Source organism: Cryptosporidium sp. chipmunk genotype I, assembly GCF_004936735.1.
Source record: "Cryptosporidium sp. chipmunk genotype I strain 37763 chromosome Unknown contig_2, whole genome shotgun sequence".
Classification (NCBI taxonomy): Eukaryota; Apicomplexa; class Conoidasida; order Eucoccidiorida; family Cryptosporidiidae; genus Cryptosporidium; species Cryptosporidium sp. chipmunk genotype I.
The window spans coordinates 122,186-143,044 of NW_027125624.1; the positions used below are offsets into that span (position 1 = coordinate 122,186).

Consider the following 20,859-nt stretch of genomic DNA (forward strand, 5'->3'; position numbering starts at 1 on the left):
AGTAACAATTTACACAATTTTTTAACTTAAGACGTAAATAAATAGACAACAAATTTTACCGCCTGTTGGAGGATGATTAATTATACAGGAAACAAAGTCTAAAATAAGTCAATGAAAGTACCATTAGTAGTTTTCTATTTTGTAGTAGCATGATAAAAGAATTTCAGGACATATTCAGAGAGACCTATCTTAAACTAATAGCTTTTCACACTGAATAAGTGTGGAATATTCCGGTGATATATCATCATCAGGATACAATTTACAGTAATCGAATAGGAAAATCATGCGTTTGTTAACTTCTTCTAGAATTTTGTCTTTAGAGGCTTTGCTAAGTCTAGAGTTGCATGTCTTAATCAGTTCGAGTAAGGCTTCCGAAACTGTTTCGCCATATTGAATATTTTGAAATTCTGTGTTAGATATAGAGTTGTTGCTCGAAAGCATCAGAATGGTATCTATGATCTTAACGTTATTATTTTCAATAATATAATCAGCTTTAACTACGCCTTCCATTAATAAGTGCCTCAATAGCGACAGCGCTTTTTCACGAACTCCTACGTTATCAGAATGAAGCCACATAACAATTAGTGGAATTCCATTATTGGAAATAAATGACTCCTCTAGTGCTTGATTATGACGAATAAGTGATGATATTGCAGCAATTCCTTTTGATTTGTTGATTTCAGAATCTTCATGTTGAACACTTTGTTTTAATAATGATAAAGCCCCTAATTTTGCAAATGAATTTTGTACAGGTAAGTTGTTTTGCATACTTTTTGAAAGTATTTGGTATGTAACAGATCTAATTTCTTCTGAGCGAAATAAGCAGTTCAATAATGGTTTAACCAGTCCTGTTTTCTCTAAGTTCAAGGCGCAATCTGGAAATTCGATACAACGATCTATTACTGCAAGTGAAGCAAGTACTTCTTCATCTAAAAAACTTAGATTGAATTATCTCTATCCTATTATTAAACTTACCATTTGAAAGACTTAAGTTCTCCTTCGCTTCTAAAATTAATTTATTTGGATCGACTACATTTTTCATAGCCTCCCTAACTGCTCCTTGAAGAAATTCCAACCTTTCTGGGTCAATTTGCTTCATGTCAGAATTAGAATATGATTCCTCTACCAGATTATATATTGCAATAAATAAGCTATAAACAAAGTATTTATACAATAATTCAAACATACCAATGTACCTTGAGGACCATTTCAAAAGTTGTGACCAGTCAAACTCCATTATTTAAATAAAGTGAAAACCAAATGTTTACAATGGCGCGATAAATTTGCACAATTGCTTTTTGTAATTGGCCAATAACAATATTTTTGAAAAAAAAACTATAAATGCCCATCACTTTTAGTTAATGCTTCGACTAAAAATGAGCTATCAAATAGAAAATCATTTTTTTCACTCAAATAGTTTAATGAGTTACAATAAATCTTATATCAAGAAAACTAGAAGAGGAAAAATTAGAAAAGTTTCTAATGAGATTTACGTAAGAAACAAGATGCTTTGTGGACTTAATTTTTGTAACTTGTGCTACGGGGATTATTCAGGTATATCTAGTTCGAAGGTTCGAAATATCATTTTCCCTAACTTTGATATATTTAATAAATACAGCGACTTTATATTGGAAGAAGAATCTTTAAATCACGTAATAATTCCCTATTCAATGCTTGACTATTTGAATGAAACAAATAGAACGATTATTAATAGATTGAGAAATAAATTTAAAAACCAGAATGAGCTGCCAATATTTAAAGAAATTAATCTGTCTAATGATAACTCTTTTGATTATAACGTTAACCAGTATATTCGATTTCCAGACACGCAATTTACAGAAACATGTTTAGATAAGTCAATTAACAGATTTGACTTAGAGGATTGTGCCGGAAATTCCTTAATGAAAGTAGCGATTTGGTTTTTTAATCATTTATCAAAATGTGACACAAATATGCGTTTCTATGTTTTAGCAGAAAATGAAGAGTGGGTGAAAAAATTTAATTCTTACTTGTCATTTAATTCAAAATTCCATATTTTCAACCCATATGAATATATTAATTATGTTTCAAGCGAATATGTAAATTGCGGTGAAAAACTTCCTTATAAAATATCGGTGGAAAATGACATTCAACCAGAAAATAATTACATTTTTCCAGAATATGCTACAGAAAAAGAGATTATTCTAGGAATTGATAGAGGTATTTTGTTTAAAGGTATATTAAGAATGATTTCCAGGAATAGAGGGGAGGTAGAAATATTGAACAAAGATAAAAAGATGACTATTAATGTAATTGGTCACTTAAATTTAAACAGGTCTATAGATGGTGACTTAGTTGTTGTTAAACTTGATGAAACATTAAATTATGATGAGAAAAATTTAAAATCCCACATCAGATCTGAGTTAGAACTTGATCAAATAGAGGATTTAGAAAATAGTGAAATAGCAGGAATAGGATGCATTTTATTGGGAGATGATGACTACGACGAAAACTCAGCATTGAACATTAAAAATATAAACATTAAGGATACAAAGACTGAAGATAGTGATTCAGTGGCTTTTTCTGAAGATAACAATTTTTCTGGGAGAGTCATTGGGATATTAAGTCGTAATTGGGGTGAATATTGCGGTTCATTGGTTCCAATTAATTCAAATGATGATCGATTTAATATTTGCAACAACACTTCTACAAGACAACATCGGATTTTCGTTCCAATCGACCCAAAGATACCAAAAATTATAATTCATACAAAACTTTCATCCACACTTGAGAATCAAAGACTAGTTGTAGTTATCGATGAATGGGACCGCTCATCATTTTATCCTACTGGGCATATAGTTGGAGTATTGGGCAAAGCTGGAGATCTTGAAACAGAAACTTCTGTAATATTGCGCATTAGAGATATCAGTTCATCTGAATTTTCTCCATCTGTTTTGAAATGTCTTCCGAATCATGACAGAAATTATGATTGGAAACCGAATGAGATTGACTTTAGAGACAGAGTTGATTTGAGAAATAAGTTAGTTTTTTCTGTGGATCCTCCAGGATGCAAAGATATTGATGATGCTCTAAGCATTGAATTAATCAAGTCCAATGATGAAAATTCTGAAGAAAATTGGTATCTTGTTTCTGTTCACATTGCTGATGTGACGCATTTCGTTAAGCCTAACACTCCAATAGATGATGAAGCATCAAGAAGATCTAATACGTGCTATCTTGTAAACAAAAGGATAGATATGCTCCCAGAAGAACTAACTACAAATATATGTTCTTTAGTTTCAAATAAAGATAGATTATCTTTCACTTGTAGTTGGGAAATTAATGAAGACGCAGAAATTAGAAATGTTTATTTCAACAAAACAATAATAAATTCAAAGTATTCATTTACGTATCTTCAAGCACAAAATATTATTGATGACAAATGCGACAATTCAGAAATAGCAACATCGCTAAGAAGGCTAATGAAAATCTCTCAAGTTTTAAGAAAAAATAGAATTGGCCGTGGTGCAATTGAACTTGCATCTTCAGAAGTAAAAGTTGACTTTGAAGAGTCTAGGAATTTATATAAAGATCTAAATAACAAAGATCTAGACAAAGAACAAATTTCATCAGTAGTTTTGAATATTAAAAGTGTGTACGCATATAATTACTTGAATACAAATTCGATGGTTGAGGAGTTTATGTTGCTGGCAAATGTTTCTGTTGCAAGACAAATAATATCAAAATTTCCAAACTGTTGTTTGTTAAGAAGGCATCCTGAACCAAGGTACGATCAATTAGAGAAGCTTAAACATGTCCTTTCAAAAGTTGGAATCACTAATTTTGTTTATGAAAGTTCTTTGAGCTTATCTAACAGTTTGAAAAATATTCTAGATTCCGAAATTGTAAAACAAAATCCCATGATCGGCAAACTGGTCCGAATTTTGACAACACGTACAATGAACCAAGCATTGTACTTCGCAACTTGTAAATCTGTGGAGGGAACATTTCATTATGGTCTTGCAGAAGAACTGTATACTCACTTTACTTCTCCTATTAGAAGATATGCTGATATTATCGTTCACCGACTACTTTCAGCTTCAATTGGAATAGAACCGTTGGGTGAAATTATGTCTAACAAAGACTATGTAAGTTCATAATATTTTAAATTTATTTTTATTTATTCACTATTATTCTAGATGTTTAAGTTGTCAAATACGCTCAATAAGAATAAAAGAAATGCGCAAATGGCGGGTAGGGACTCAACAAGGTTATTTATTTATCTTTTTTGTAAGCAAAACGGTAATCAAGAAACTGAAGGCATAATTATTCAAGTTAGAGATGACTCTTTACTAATTTTTGTACCCAAATTTGGATTTGAAGGTAAGTTTAGTTGTTACTTATACATTTTTAAATAATCGCTGATAGGCATTGCACCAATTGACAAAAGTAAATATATATTTGATGCTAATATTCCTTACTTAAAGAACCGAGAAAAAGAAACTGATACTCTTAAATTATTTGATAAAGTAAAGGTTTCTATACATGCATCAGATGAATTTTTTCAGAATAAAGTAATGATTAATATTATTTCTGATTAATAAATAGTGATCGTTTATTGAACAAGTAATTTTATATAACAAAAATTCATTTTTTATATTACGCAGTGTTGGACCTAAATTTTGATAATAGTGTAACTATTAGTTATCTGTTAACTTACGATTTTTGTTCAGCAATACTCTTGTCAGCCTTATAGAATGCAAGTTCTGTCTCTAATTCTCTAATTGAATTTTTTATATTCTTTTTCATCACCTTTTTATCAACTGTCGATATCAATTTCTCAAGTTGAATAATTTTTTTTGCTAAAAATAATTAATATGAAAGTCGAATTCGTAGTAAACTCACATTCAATCTTTTTTCTTTGATGGACTGTTGCAGAGAGAGATGATATTAAGTTGGTCAGAGCATCTGGGCGTATTACAACTAAAGGTATTGGGTTAATGCTTGGGATGATATCACTATTTCCAGTTGCAGTGTTCCTTATTTCTTCTCGAAGCTTTCCTTGGTTGATACTTACAGGAGCAGTATTCGGGAACTTTAAAGTCATCTTTATTGTTGTCGTCGGTGCTCCTGGGTTGGAGAAATTATTCAGTTCACTAAAAATTGGTCTCTTCTTGCTGAAACTCAATACATCTGCAGCTTCCCCTACTAAATTACTTGTAGCTCCGTGTAAATGTTCTAGTTCTTTTTCATGTTGCAATATACTTTCTCTCAGTTTTAATAAATTGTTGATTTTATTGTCACAGCTAGCAACATTTAAACGGTACAATAATAAATGTAAATAAATAAATAATTGAATTCTAATAAAACCTTTCATTATTACAGTTTATTAAAACTTTTATTAAGGCTATTATAAACCTCTTAATATTCCTTATAATTTTTTTATTTTTGCAAAAATAATTGAATCATGCATTTTAACTAATTAATTGCCAATTTAACTACATGCATGCATTCCCCACAAACTACTGTCACTACAAAAATTTAATTGTTTTTAGGTATATGAAACCTATTGTGTTTCGAAAAATATTTAACACATTTTAAACTTGAAAATTCAATTTTGATTTTAATTCACAGAAAGCAGCTAATCAAAGTGTAAAATTAGGGATATAATAAATTAATACAGATTTATTTGCCTAAACCATTTAATAGCTCAATTATTTATAAAGTTCGGCATCAGCAGCAAAGTATGCAGCATTTTGTAAAGTACTCTTTAATGATACTGCTACTTGGTCAGAGTTCACTTTTGGGTTTGTAACGGCTTGTGCAAGTGCCTGCTCATCTACATATGCTGCACTTCCTGGAGTATTTGCTTCTTTTTGATAGCTTGCTGATAGGCTTTCTATATCCAATATTGGCTGAGGAGAGGTTATAATTATCGGAACTTTTGGACCAGTATTTCCAAAGAATGGTAACTCTCCCAAGCCTGATAGTGGCCCATAACCAATTGATAGTGTAATTGTATCTCTTCCGTGCCTTACCACAGTTGGGGCTGAACCACCTGATTGGTTGTTTTTGTCTATGATTGGGTCTCCTAATCTCGTTTTCCCCAATGCAGTATTTGATGATAATTCTTTTACCATTTCTTCTAGTGTTGCTTGTTGTTCCAAAAATGTTGAATATAAGGCTCTGTTTCCCAATAAATTTACTCTAATGGACTCAATGTAACTAAATCCTATTAAAAGGATCAACAATCCAAAAAATAATCTATAATATTTATGCATTTTGCTTTAAAAAAGAATCAATTCAAATTAATTCTAAATATACTTGAATAAAAATTCAGTGTTTAATATCAACAATACTGTTGGAATCTTCTGAAATAGTAAAAAGGGCTGCATGCATAAAAACCTTGCATGTGTAATTACACATGTAAAACGATACTTGTCACAGGTGACATTCATACCGCCATGTGTACGCATTAATGACCGCCGAGTTTACATGTGGCTGAAATTTACAGGTAGATCATTGTGGGGTCATTTTTACGCCAGTAAATTTAAATAATTTATAATTTATGTGGAAAAATATTGCCAGTTATTTCAATAATAATAATTTTAAAAAATATAGTAAGAAGTTGTCTATCGCATAAATTCGTAAGTTTGAAAACATGAAAAAGTAATTGTGCAATTTATTGTTTTAGAAATTGAAAATGACTCAAAGCATGAAAACAAAAAAAACTACTAAGGTATCAAAGAAAGAAGCAAAAAAAAATAAACCTAAGAGGGCAATGACTGCGTTTATGTATTTTGCTAGTAGTAGGAGAGCAGAGATTACAGCGGCAAATCCAAGTTTGAGATCTCAGGTTGCAGAAGTTGCTAAGATTCTTGGTGAGGAGTGGAGAGGGATGAGTGAATCAGATAAGGCACCATTCCAGAAACAGGCGGATGCAGACAAGAAAAGATACGAGCGAGAGAAGGCACAGATGGCAGGACAGTAGAAACTATTTGAGGTGTAATTGTATTCTCAAAATTAGTTTGAACTCATTCCCCTACCTCAACTAACTTACAGAAAAAAACTATACATAAGGGGAGGGAAAATTATCATAAAGAAACCTAGTCCAATAAAAGCATTATTAGTTCTCCCACTAATCTATTCATTGTTAAATCTAATCACTTAGTTTTGTTCCACGGCCCTTCTTCTACTCCGGGGCAGATTGACTGTGCCATGTGAAGGCTTTGCGAAATGTATTTTGATGTATGGAGATTGCTTGTCATTTTATTTGAAAGCTCACTAAAAATTGGCTCTATTACTTCGCCTTGGCCAGTGGAGTTATTTGAGAGCCCTGAATGAGATTTCATTTGCAGTATAATTGGACCGATATCTGGAAGTGACGAGAGTAGACTTCCATCACGATAACGCAGATTAAGTAACCCGTTTAGAGTTACGAACGCAGTTTTCAGAAATGACTCATTCACGCCAAACGTGCACGTTTCTCTAACTAACTCTGCGTAATTTTGTACATGTTTAAGCATTTCATAGTACTCTGATTGCTGTTCATGAAGTGTTCTGAAATAAAAATTTGCAGCGGCTCCATCAAATTGAATGGGGCCGGGGTTACAAAAACGGTCTTGCATTGCCCAGTGTTCCTGAACAATTTTTAGCCAACGATATGCCTTACCTTTCAAGTCCACTTCGCTAGAGGGAATTGTGGGAATGTTATTTGGGAGCTCAGGATGAGTTTCATCGTTAGAAGGGACAATTCTCATTAAGCAATTAAATGGAATCGCTGTCATTCTCCAATCAGAAACATCACCGCATAACCCTCTAATAGAGCAAAGATGGCCTGTTAATCCGCTTTCAACAACTATTGAAGCAAAATGTCCGAGCGCATATCCTAGTTTCGCATCAAACTGCGATGGCATAGCAGACCTTCCCTGATATCCAAAGAAGTGTGTAAATGGCTGAAAATTTCCGTTGTATCTATTATCCTGTTTTCTTTTCTTAAGCTCCTTTTTGATCATCAGAACAAGAAGAGCTTCAGTCTCTATTGCAGAAAATGCGGAGTCAACATCTAATGAAAGTATTTCTCTTCTAATGAACCTAGGTAATGATTTAAATAACGCGAGGCTCCAGGGAGTCATTTTAGAAGAGTATTTACTCCCATCAAAGCTATCTGTAAGGTTGTGCTCCTTATTTAAAGCCAAATTTTTATTATCAACCCCATCAGCACTAAAAGTTTTCTCTTGAACATTAGTGTGGTCAGATAGTGTAGAGTGTTCACTGTGTCCCAAGCTCATCATTTCAGACATGAATAATTTCATCTCTGAATGTTCCTCAGCAAACCTTCGTAATTCATTTATTTCAGAAATTAGAATTTTCATGTCTGGTAAATGTGAAAGCAATGCATCTGGAATTAACACAGTTCCGAAATTCTTTCCAAACTCGGCTCTTTTACATATTACATCCGCTACATCTTCTACGATGTGCACTAGGGTTTTATCAGCTGCTCCATATTCTTCAGCAATTATTACAACATTAGGATGTGTTTGTAGTGCACACTCTAGAACTTCATTTGAAGGCTGCCTTCCCATTAATCTGATAAAATGCCAATATTTAGGCATTGAAGCAGCGTCCGTCAATACATTTCCAATTAAACTCGCATACAATTTAGTGCTTGAATCAAAGCCTACACATGCCTCTACGAGATCATTTGCTAAGTTATTAGATGCTGTAGCTGGGACGCCAACAACTTTAGTACTACAGTTATTTTGAAGGAAATACTCTGCCAAAATTGCACCCTGAGTCATTCCGAATGCAGAACCACACAACACCAGACCATCTAAATGTAAACTTTCACAAACCTTTCTGGCCTTTTCTAAATTCTCTTTTGAAACCAAACATTCGGTATATGTTCTTCCAATTAATTCTGATCCTCCTTGGTTTGGCAAAAGATCTACATCTTTCTCTGTAAGAGTAATATGCTTTCCTTGCAAAAATCCTTTAACACCATAGAATCCCAAACATCTACCTCTTACCATCTTCAGACGGTGGTATAATCCCCAAACCACATTTGCAATTCCGGGTGCTTGCCTAGACATAAGCAATACACCTATTCTCAAACCTACATTGGGCTCTTCAGAAGAAATGTCAAGCTGTGCTTCTTGACAATAAAAATGATTCGAATTACACAAATGAGGATAACATGTTGTAATCTGTCTTTTGATTAGAGGGTCAGATAAATTGTATTGAGTGGTCGGCTTACATCTCGCTTTAAGGTGGGTAAGCAACAATGGTAGTGGAGGCCTATATGTTGTGCGATAAAGTTGAAGAGGCGACAAAGTTCCTTGAATTCTATTAAATACACCCCTTTTTCCTCCTCCATTATTTGGTTGAACAATATTTAGATCAACATCGGTAGCTGAGGCATCTTCTTCTCCGCATAATAGATCTTGTAATGCAGGTGTTCTTACAATATAAGGGATTGTTTCAGAGCATGGACCTTCAAACTGCAAAGGCCCAGGGGCTCTATATAAATCTTGAAATTTCCAAATGTCTCGAACCTGTTTTAATAGTCTGAAAAGTGGTCCGTTCAAATCGACTAACTGGCGAGTAACTGCAGCATAGTACTGGCCATCTTGCCTAGATATTTTAACTTCCATAATTCTTGTAATACTTATACCACATGCTTGCCAATTAAGCGGATTACCTTCTAATCCTCTAATGACTGCTAAGTACCCATTCATGCCTTTATAAACTAATGCTCCTGCGCAATGACCCAGTGCGTAACAATAATTAGAATCAAAATTCGACGGCATAGCACACCTTCCCTCATAACCCAAATAATGATGCATCATTGTAAACCCAAAAGGCATAAGTATTGAGCCATTTGACTGATTTGAAATTTCCACCTGATTTGAAATTGTTTCTTTAGTTTGTCCATGCTCGAAATCATAGTAGAAAGATGTTCCATGCCTCCTATGTAACTCTGCTTCTACGAGAAGTATAAGTAATCTCTCCGTTGCTATTTTTGCAACTTGTATTTGGCCAGTAGCCTCTCTGTCAAGTAATAATTGTTCTCTAATATTTTCTGGAAGATATTCCCAAATTTTTGCAGAAGATTCCGATAGACAACTGCATATCTTTTTATCAAAATCATCAGGCGAAATGTCCTGATCACATTCAGACCCCTCATATTTTAATTTATCAAGTATTTCGTTCAATTCTTGAATTAAAATCTTCATTTCTGGGATGAACTCAATTAAGCCTTCAGGTATTAATATTATACCGTACATTTTGCCCATTTTTGAACGCTCTTCCATTAAATCTACAATATTCTTCACTATTTCAAATAAAGTTATTCCTTCTTGTTCAACTTCTTCTGCAATAAAAACAATATTTGGCCTGGTTTGCAATGCGACTTCTAGAGCCAAATGTGATGCTGATCTGCCCATAACTCTTACGAAGTGATAAACATTTTGAGATGTGCAGATATCTGAACAGAGATTGCCTACACACTCAGCGTAAGTCCTTGCAGCAGTATCAAATCCAAAAGAGACTTCAATAGCAGGGTTTTTTAAATCACCATCGATAGTTTTCGGGACGCCTACAATACAAAAATTTTTGTTTTTTCTCGCCATGTAATCCGCAATCAGTGCAGCATTTGAATTTGAACCATCGCCTCCAATGACAATTAATCCATGTAGTTGAAGTTGCTCACAAACCTTCTCAACTCTTTCCAGATCTTGTTCTCCATTAATTCTTCCTCTACCAGACCAAAGCATATCGAAGCCTCCTTGGTTTCTAAATCGATCCATTAATTCATCTGAAATAACCTTATATGTTGACTTGAAAAGACCATCTAGACCGCCTAAAAATCCAAACAGTTGACTGTCAGGATGATGGTTCTTAATAAAATCATAAACGCCACAAATTACATTATGTCCACCCGGTGCAGGACCACCAGATAATACAATTCCAACTCTAAGAGCATGGTCTGAATTCTCCGAGTTTTTCGACTCATCTCTAGTTATTTCTATACATGGCCTACCAAATGTGTTTGGTAATAATTCCTTTAGTTTATCCTCATCTTTTTGAATCAAGTTAGGAATTTCAATCTCTCTTATCTTTATGCAGTTTGAAGATAAAGAGTACGGTAATGTTGGTATCCATCTTTGTCTTTCTAATTGTACGGGACTAAAATTTTCAAAGAGATCTGCAGAATGTAAATGTGGTTTTCCTCCCATAGACAGTTTAAATGAGTCTAACCTAGTTGCAATATTACGTTCTGATGAATCTCTTCTGCGAATATGTTTTTGAGACGTTATAGCTTTAGAAACTAATGGAATGCTACGCTCCTTATCAATATGAGTATCTTCAAGTATTACAGCTAAACTTCTAAGCCGGCGAATAGCATTTCTTTGGCTTCTGTTCATTTCTCCATTCAAAAACATTGCATTAACTAAATACAAACAATATTTAAAAAATGAATATTAAAATTTCTGGTTGTAATACCAATTAAGGTAAAATAAACAACCGATATTTAATATATTTACTCAGATTCGATTTAAATAAAATAATCAAGAAGAAATGATTACTTATTTACACACAAACCCTATTAATTTGTATCGTCACTCATATTGAAACATATGCATCAGGATAATCTCCCGCCAACGAATCAAATTTCCAATAAACTTGTTTAAAAGATTATTTATTTAATTGAAACCTTCCCAAAAAATTATTTTTTTCAAAAATTCATGATTAATTTCTTGATTAACAATATATATTATTTTATTAGTTCAATTATATTTATCTCTGGTTAGGTAAATTAAATTCTATTGACGAGAAAATTATTTTCCATTTTTGCTTTTAAATATTTGTTGATACTTTTAAAATAATATATTCTCGTGATTGTATTTAATCTTGAAAAGTTTATTAAATATATATAACTTAATGATCTACCTGATTCTCAATCGCTTCCTTGAGGGACAACTTGCGCCATCTAATATATTACATTACATGTATTAATATTGAGCTTTTAGATCATGTATTTCCAACGCCAAGAAGTAATTGGATCACCTCCTATTCTTGCGTCAATAGGGTCAGCTTTTTCCAATGATCCTAAGAAAGACAAACTAGGTCCAACGTACCAACTTTTTGTTGGAATAGGATACATATTTTATTTAATTATTTTTATGATTGTAATAACAAAGGTAATTCAGCCTAATGAAGAATATTCATCAATATATAGTATTCAGAATATACTAAAATCTGCCAATTGGAACCCTGACTTATCAACACCTAAAAATTCTATGCTATATAATATTCAGACTGACAAAGATATTCAAAATTGGATTTATTACGTTTTAGGTCCTCCGCTTTTAAATGGCCATATTGCGGATCAAAACCAAATTATTGGAGCTTCTTTAACTAAATGCGTTGGAGAATATACTAACAATACTGCAGAAAATCACTATATTCCTTCAGACTATGGCATCGTTGAGGTTCTAAACCTAAGTAATTGTAAAAAAACTAAATTAAACTTAGTTTCAAGGATCGCTTCACCATATAAGTACATGGAAGCTTTTTTTGATTCTTCTAAAGAATATGTCATTCAAGAAATCGAAACCAATCCTGAATTACCGGTTTTACCCAAGTTGTCTAATAAAACAGATGTAATTTCATACACAGCAGAACTATTATTTTATAATGGAAACATTGACACATACAGTGTAATATCATTTTCGTTCAATCTTTCTATCTTTGGTACATTTATTGTTGATGTATTATCTCAAAGTGCTTCACCTATAAAAAAATATATTGGATTTCCATGTGCTGGAAGTTGTAATCTAAATATTACTCAAATAATTAAATCTGCACTTTTTTTAATATATTGCTTAATTTTTATTTTTCATCTGATATCAGGGATTCTGCTTCTAATTTCAAGCGCATCAGGGTCTCCAAGCTATTCACACAAAGAATCCGAAAGAAGCAGTTTGGGTATTGAATCTTGGTCGAATTACTTTAAAGAAAGATCACTTTCTATTGCAGTTCGAATTTCTCATTTTTCCGTAATTTTATTATGGATTTCATCGGCAGTTTTAGTACAACTACTACCAAACCACTCACTGAAAAATATTTTAGAGCAAAGTAACAAAACAGCAGAAAAGATAAATCTAAACCAATCATCTGAAATGCCACTATTAAATTCCATTATATATACAATTAGAATTGCTTCAATCATAAAATTCACAGGAACTGTAATGGCATGCATTGCATCGTTCTTAATGTTATTTAGGATCTTTCAAATTTTTTCATCTCTATTCTCACAAGTCAACGTTCCATTAAAGACGATAATATTATATTTTAGAAAAGTTGTTGGATTATTTTTTCTTATAAACCTAATTATCTTGACATTGGCACTTGGAATTATTATTTATTTGCATATTGACAAATTTTCAGCAAATATTAAAGGAATCCAGACCTCTATTAGTACTTCAATTTTTTCTCTTATGCTTGCACCGATTTCTATTAGCCAGCTAGAGGGAACTAAAGTAGCGACAGTTTACAAAATCCCAACCGTTATTTTTTTCTCGATAGTATTGGGAATTCTAACTCTGTATCTGCTATTAATCCCTTTGTCAACTGCTACAATAATGTTTATTTACAATGAAGTTGAAATCCTTCAATCTTTAAAACAAAACACAGATAATATCTACACCATCAAAACGACTCTTAGTGGTTGGATTCAACAGATTTTTTTTCTCTCAACATTCTGGCAGTCGAAGAAAGTCTGGTCATTTTCGTCCCAATCTAATGATAAAAATATGAAAACAACACATGATACACAAAATGAGATTGAAGCACAGTGTCGTAAAGAAAGTAACAATACAAAAGAAATTGTTTTGAACGAAAGTACGAACCAAATTAATAAATTGAACGAAAAGGGCATATCGCAAATGATACAACAAAAAAAGAAACAATTTAAAAAATTTTTTGAGTTGCCTCCAAAGCTTGAATATATTCCCTACCATCTTCTTTTCTTAATTGTAATATTTTCTATAGTTTCTATTTTTTGGATTATTAGCGTAATAAGCCACCAGATTCACACTGAAACAGGTGAAGTTATTTGGAAAATTCTCGATTCTCCCTTTAGAGCAAGATCATTTTACACATTTGACCCAACTTTAGATTTTTTCCCATATATGTTTAAAGACTGTTCCAAAAAAGATGAAAACCCGAGTTTCTTATATGATAAAAACCAGCTACCTAATATTCCAGGAGAACTGCTTTATGGGTTGTATCAATCATACAGGCTCACAAATATTACTTCATTAAGTCACCTAAAATCATGGATTCAAAAAATTTTTATTCCATTGATAAAAGCAAAAAATTCCCATAGTTCCGAAAAGAAAGATTTTCTGATTGATCTTGGCCATCCAACACTTTATTCAATAGTTAATCCAATGCTATTATTTAAACAGCACTTTAGTCCCGTTAAATGCAATTCTAATCCAATTTCGTCTGGACTATATTTAAGTATAATTTCTAGATCTAAAAGCTCACTAAGTATTAAAGATATTTCAAATTTTAATCCATTATCAATAAATAATGTTCCATCATCATTACCTGAAAGTTCAAAAACAGAAATTTCAATATTCAGAAATATTTTAACGCGTATTCTTAAAATAGTAAATTCTGAGGGAGTATTTAGTAGAAAACTAACTTCTCAGGAAAAGAGTTCACATATGGAATCTTCACTATCAAGTTCAGGAGTGGATAGAATATTTTTTTTATACGCAGGTCAAGAATCAGAAATATCAGAACAATTTACTAAATCTTTAAACGGAAATGATGAAGGGAACTTATTTTGGGCTATAAGATCTTATTCTCTTTCTACTGGAAATGAAGTGAACGTCGATTTAATTCCTTCATTAGATTCTTTTACTTCAAACGAAAACTTTAATATTCCCTTTAATGGGTTGTTTGATTATAGTATGGATACGTTGGAAATTTACTTCCCAATTATTGTTCCAAATCAAGATTCTGCTTCACTTATTAAATTAAAATTTGAAATTTTACAAACAGGTAAAATTGAAATTGAATATTCTTTTGATTTTGTGAGGAGTGATTTGGTTAGTCAAGTTTATGATCAAAATGGGATTTATATTTATTCAAAAAATAAAGAGAGCACAGATAAAGATGTTGATGTTAATGAAAATGGAAGTGAAAACCAAGTAAATGGCTCGGATTCAAACTCTGAAATTTGGATTTTTTCATTTGTTATGATTGGAATGCAATGTTTTATTTTCCTGATATTCCTTATATTGGTAATTTATAATTTTTATAGAAAAAGATCATTAAGTAAAAGATTAATGCATCAAATAAATTATAAGATGGATGTTTCAGAATCAGAAAGTGAAATTGATATTCAAAAAAAAAAAAAAATTCGAAAACTTGGAATCAGAAAAATTGCGAAAAAAATTGGGAGAAAAGAAATAGAAAATGGAAATGAACAGACTATAATGAAAAAGCAGAAATTTGAAACATATGGAAATGTGCATTTAAATGAAAAAAAAAATGTACTAGAATTTAGAAAAAAAAACATAGCACAAAAGAAACAGGAGAAAGATATTAAAGAGGAAATCATTGATTCCAAACACATAGTTGAGGAAGAATTATACGACGAAGATATATTAAGTTTGTATAAGCTAAGTAATTTTAATATTTTTATTATTGTAATACTGTTAATTGCATTTTTTGTATTATTTTTTTCATCCATTGCATATTATATTTTAATAATATCTACAAAAATTTCTATAAACATTAATTCAATTGATGTTGAAGGTGGTTTTAATTCAATTGCTTCATCGCATGGAAACCCATTGCCGTGGGAAATTAAAATCTCGGATTTGAGTGATATCAATTCTAAATTAAATATGATTGGCTCTAGTTCAGGTTTTTATAATGATAACGTTTTTTCTTTCAGTAATTTATTCGAAACAATAAATAGCATCCAAGAAATAAGTGGGTACTTCGAAATGTTTGAAATAATCGGAGTTTTACTTATCATTACATATATATCCATTATTTTTATATACTCTAGCTTGTTGGTTGATCGTCATAGGCGTACCAAAATATTAAAAATGAGGCGTTACATTGAAAAAACTGGAAGAAAACTAACTGGAAATTCATTCGAATCCCTTTCAGTATTTACATTTATGGATACGACATCACAAAGAGGCTTTAGCTGGAATGACGCGAATTATGCACTTTTCCCTATTTTCTGTGTTGTTGCTTCATTCATTCTAATTTTTTCTCTGACTGGTTATTCAATATTGGGTTATCAAGAGACAGCCTATTTTTCATATTACTATTCAGTATTAAGTTCCTTACTAATTATTTTTAATTTTAACACTGTTAAGCAAGTAATAATGACATCAATTACTCCAGATATATCGATTAGATTTAAATCCAATATTATTACATTTATTTGGAGGCCGATATATTATTTATTAACGTTTTTTACTTTTAATTTTATTTTGAAGGCATTAATTCCTGCTTCAATAATATTTTATATGCGTTCGGTTGCATCAAAAAACCTACAAATTTCACAAGATACTCTCCTTTCTAAGTTAAATAATGTTGCAGTTACAAGACCATCAATTCAAATATTCACGAATGATTGTATCTCTTTAAGAATGAAATTTTTCATCAAGGCACTCTATAAAAAATTAGGAAAATTCAAAAAAATTGATATTAATCTAATGGAAGGGAACACAATTGAAGAACAAAATGAAAGAGAAGCCAACTTAGTGGGAGAAAATCCTGACTGGATCTTTGCAAAATTAATACCCGAGCTTTTTAATGAAATAATTCATTATAAATTAAACATTGCAGAGCTTGTTAACAAAGACCAACAGGGAATACAGGAAATAAGAGATTATTTAGGTAATATATCGCTTCAGTTATTGCTAATTCAGGAACATTTAGTAAAGATTGAGTTTTTGAGATGTAAACTTTCAATGATAAGACAAGAATTGATGAAAATTGAGGACGTCAAAAAAGATATATCAAGGGGAAATAGAGAGTCTCAACACTATATTGATAGACTTTTACAACGATTGATGAGTATAAATGATGAAATTGAACACTTGGACGAAAGTAACAGAGTTTTAGGGCAAGAAAAAGAATCTGTTAAACACAAAACGTCAAGTGTCGTTGCAAACTATTCTCTTAAAAAAGAAAAAGAAAAGTTTTCAACAGACTTTTTGTTTGAATATGGTAACTCATATGCCAAAACATTGTTTGAGAATTCTAAAATTAATGATATAGTTAGCAGCGACGAATATTCCGATGGAGATTTAGATGAACACAAATATCCTGATGAAATAAATGGAAACAGCAGCTGTACAAACAACAGCACAAAAAAAAGCATTATAAACTATATTAATAGAAGCGACAAAGATGATAAGGTTAAAAACATTTGGAAAAGAGAATAATAGAAATATTAAGAAATTAGGAATTCGAAAGATGAGTTGGATTTATTACGATTCAATGCATTTACATTTCGTTAATTTTTTTCAGGTATTTATCAATTATTTCAAAAATATTTTTTTCTTTCCTTAATAAATTAAGTTTTTTCCCACACTTAATGAGTATTTGATTTTCTGTAAGATGTGGAAAAAGATATAGTTGAGATGGGTAATTCAAGAAATAAAATAATTTATTTTGCGAAAATTCTAACCCTTCAAAGTTACTCCAGTTTTGTAGTGGAATTAAACCAATTAAAATTTCATTTCGAATCTTTTTAGAGATTTTAATAAACTTGAACTTGTCGATGTTGCTAAGCATATGCCATCTTCTCTCACACTCATTCAAGGAGCTTAAATTTAAACTGTATCCAAAAATTAATTTCCCTGAAATATAAGGAATACATGTAGCGTTCCTAAGAGTTTCCATTTTTAATAAAATCGAATTGATCGCGCTTAGAAAAAAAATAATTTTTAATTTAATGACAATATAAAATCCACTTTTTTAATTGATTTCTTTTTGAAAAATAAGTTACAATAGCTGTAATAGCTGATATTAAAAATACTGTACCAATTATATTATAATAATTGAAATCGTGTGGCAAACGATCGAATAAAGTATTTGGATATAGTTCAAATACTTCCAGTGAATTAAATCCAACAGAAAGTAACTTACTTTTTGATTCATATATTTCATTTGAAAATGAGAATATTTTTTTACTGTTAAATTTTGTTGAAAATTTAATTCTTTCTGATAGAATGGATTGGTAAAACGGCAGATTATTGTTTGTAATATAGTTTCTCTTTTTGTTTCTGCTAGGTTTTAATGTAGTGAATAATCTCTCAGGAATAGCTTCTATTATGTTACTTCTCTTGCTACCAAAAAGTATTAATTTGGAAGCCAATGACTCTTTTGTTCTGCTTATTACTGAGTAATCAATTGGAAGTTCATAATTATATAAAAATACAGTTTCTTGAATATGAATAGGTCTTTCCGAGTATATTTTAGATTCATTTACATTTTTTTCCTTAAAAACCAGGAATATAAATTTGTCTAGTACATTAAGACCTGAATAAGTTTCTTCTTTAATGAACTGGAATAGCTCAAGAATTAAGATTACTGGCATCTTATAATGTGAATGATATGATGTAATCAAAACAATATTTTGAAAAATTTCGAGTGTAAATGGAGGTTCAAAAGTTTGAGGTAAAAACGATGAATATATTAAATTTCCATTAATTAGATTAAATAAGAGAAGTTTTTTTTTACTTGTAATAACTCCCAGCAAATACGGATAGTCGAACCTATTAATAATATTATATTTTTCATTTACAATTACTGGAAAACTCTTACAGTCACCACATTCAGGTATAGAATAAACTGATATTGTTTCATCAATTTCAAATATATATTGCCAATTTACTTCAAAGTTATTTCCTGAAACAATTTTATAACACCTAATTACGTTAGATTCGTTTGCAAAATAAAAATAAGGTTGATTTTTAATATTTACAGTGTTGCTATCTAAATCCAATAGTTTCAATACTTTATTATACTTATCTATCAATATTAACAGTGGATCTATATTTTGCTCAATTGAGGTAGAGCGAGGAGTAGCAACTATCAACTTCAATGATTCATAATAACTTTCAAATGAAATAGTTTTTCCAGAAAAAATTTCTATTCTTAAAATACTGAATTGATCAATAATAATTAATTCAGGTAATACCTTTTTCAGAATAAATAACCTTATTTTATCTAGCTTGAGATTATTTTTTTGCCTTAAAGTATCATTCCTCCATATTATCTGATGGTTATCAATATTGTAAGCGAACACTGAAAAATACTTATTTACTGTCAACATAATCGTGCCAAATATTATATTTGAATTAGGTTTTGAATCGTGTGAGTAGTTGTATAAATTTGTTCCATTAATAAAACTTGAATTATTATAGTTAATGGTATTACCTAAATTAAATTTGGAATTTACTTGATTAGAAAAAAACAAAATATTATTTTTAAAATAGTTAGGGTCTGCGCTGAATGAAATTACACCTTCATATATATCATTAATTTTTGGTTTATAGCACTTCATAGCTGTTTCATCACAATTCAATGAAATTGAGGCTAAAAGAGAGTCATCCCATTGCAATAATAAATCCATATTAGTCGAGTACATTAAGTTAACAATTGGACCATGCACAATTTTATTGTTTTTATCAAAATATTCAATTTTTAAATTGTATCTAAAAACTTTGTTGTCTTTGATTGGGGAAAAATAATTGAAGATAGTTGTAATGCTTAAAATATTTGTAAGGTCGTTATAACTTATTATTACTATAAATCTAGAATTATTTCTTTCATCTTGAAAAATCAATGCGTTTGAACTTTGAACATCATCATTGATTGGCGAAAATGATTCAAGAATATAGCTTGGATTAGATTCAAATATATAAAGAATTTGATATCCTTTATTATATTTTTTCCTTGCCAATGTGATAGCTAATTCACCATTGTTGGTCTGTTTTAGCATCAGTTCCTCCGTGATTGAACTGCAAATATTGTAATTTAAAGATGAAAGATTAACTTTTGAGTATAAATAATTTTTATTTTTTTTATCAAGATTATAAGTAAATAGGCCAATGATCTCATTATCTACAAATAATAAATTAATTATTTGGTCTTTACCACTTTTTGTTATGATTCCAGAGTTGGGTAGAATTTTTTTTTCGGGATCTATAATTATTTTGTGACTAGAGCATCCAAGATTTTTATTGAGTGGAATAAAATTATGAATTTGTATTTCATTTTCCAATTCATTATAGACAATGGTAAATTGCTTATCCATTTCGTCAACGTTCAAAAATAAAAATATTTCGTGGGTGCTTAGTGAAAATTGTTCAACTATACGGCCATTTGACTCGTCAATTACGAAGTAATGATTGTTTAATGTTAAGAAAATTTTACCAGGTAAATAAAATAATTTTCTTGTTAACTTCGAAATGGAGAGATCTAATTCCAAATCCCAACTTAGAATAATATCTCCAAGGTTGCTCACATTTATTTTTCTTAAGGCAGCTCCGCTTTTAAATTGATTTACAAGAATAATAAATGAATCATTTCTAATTCTAATGAAATCGACAAGTTGGTCTTTGGGAGAATACTCTTGAATATTCCCCAGAATTTTAGCATTTTTCATAGATATTACCCTTCCATTTTCAAAGAAAAACAGACAATTTTCTGAATAGTCGATAACTGAATAAATTGAGTCAATTCCAACTTTGTTAATTCTTTTCATTGAATTTGTCCTTTCAGAAAAATTGTAGAGTAAGGTAGCCATTAAAAGAAACGTAAATC

General features: G+C 30.9%; 8 protein-coding genes across 8 annotated transcripts; 3 read left to right on the forward strand and 5 right to left on the reverse strand.

Annotated features, from left to right (window-relative positions):
- Nucleotides 1-189: 189 nt before the first annotated feature.
- Nucleotides 190-1,186, reverse strand: ELE39_001957 (uncharacterized protein; the record flags this gene model as incomplete). Its single annotated transcript, XM_067345680.1, has 2 exons — nt 190-929; nt 976-1,186. 2 exons carry the CDS (start codon nt 1,184-1,186, stop codon nt 190-192), a joined length of 951 nt encoding a protein of 316 aa, XP_067199568.1.
- A 190-nt stretch (nt 1,187-1,376) lies between these two features.
- Nucleotides 1,377-4,139, forward strand: ELE39_001958 (mitotic control dis3; the record flags this gene model as incomplete). Its single annotated transcript, XM_067345681.1, has 1 exon — nt 1,377-4,139. The coding sequence occupies one exon, from the start codon at nt 1,377-1,379 to the stop codon at nt 4,137-4,139; it is 2,763 nt and encodes a 920-aa protein (XP_067199569.1).
- Nucleotides 4,140-4,819: 680 nt separating this feature from the next.
- On the reverse strand, nt 4,820-5,356 carry ELE39_001959 (uncharacterized protein; the record flags this gene model as incomplete). Its single annotated transcript, XM_067345682.1, has 1 exon — nt 4,820-5,356. The coding sequence occupies one exon, from the start codon at nt 5,354-5,356 to the stop codon at nt 4,820-4,822; it is 537 nt and encodes a 178-aa protein (XP_067199570.1).
- Nucleotides 5,357-5,693: 337 nt separating this feature from the next.
- Nucleotides 5,694-6,260, reverse strand: ELE39_001960 (uncharacterized protein; the record flags this gene model as incomplete). Its single annotated transcript, XM_067345683.1, has 1 exon — nt 5,694-6,260. The coding sequence occupies one exon, from the start codon at nt 6,258-6,260 to the stop codon at nt 5,694-5,696; it is 567 nt and encodes a 188-aa protein (XP_067199571.1).
- Nucleotides 6,261-6,682: 422 nt separating this feature from the next.
- ELE39_001961 (structure-specific recognition 1) lies at nt 6,683-6,970 on the forward strand (the record flags this gene model as incomplete). The annotated part of the gene is made up of 1 exon (XM_067345684.1): nt 6,683-6,970. The coding sequence occupies one exon, from the start codon at nt 6,683-6,685 to the stop codon at nt 6,968-6,970; it is 288 nt and encodes a 95-aa protein (XP_067199572.1).
- A 172-nt stretch (nt 6,971-7,142) lies between these two features.
- ELE39_001962 (pyrophosphate-dependent phosphofructokinase) lies at nt 7,143-11,423 on the reverse strand (the record flags this gene model as incomplete). Its single annotated transcript, XM_067345685.1, has 1 exon — nt 7,143-11,423. One exon carries the CDS (start codon nt 11,421-11,423, stop codon nt 7,143-7,145), a length of 4,281 nt encoding a protein of 1,426 aa, XP_067199573.1.
- Nucleotides 11,424-12,014: 591 nt separating this feature from the next.
- On the forward strand, nt 12,015-17,471 carry ELE39_001963 (uncharacterized protein; the record flags this gene model as incomplete). The annotated part of the gene is made up of 1 exon (XM_067345686.1): nt 12,015-17,471. The coding sequence occupies one exon, from the start codon at nt 12,015-12,017 to the stop codon at nt 17,469-17,471; it is 5,457 nt and encodes a 1,818-aa protein (XP_067199574.1).
- A 149-nt stretch (nt 17,472-17,620) lies between these two features.
- On the reverse strand, nt 17,621-20,800 carry ELE39_001964 (signal peptide plus transmembrane domain or GPI anchor; the record flags this gene model as incomplete). The annotated part of the gene is made up of 3 exons (XM_067345687.1): nt 17,621-17,639; nt 17,717-17,956; nt 18,003-20,800. 3 exons carry the CDS (start codon nt 20,798-20,800, stop codon nt 17,621-17,623), a joined length of 3,057 nt encoding a protein of 1,018 aa, XP_067199575.1.
- Between the last annotated feature and the right edge of the window lie 59 nt (nt 20,801-20,859).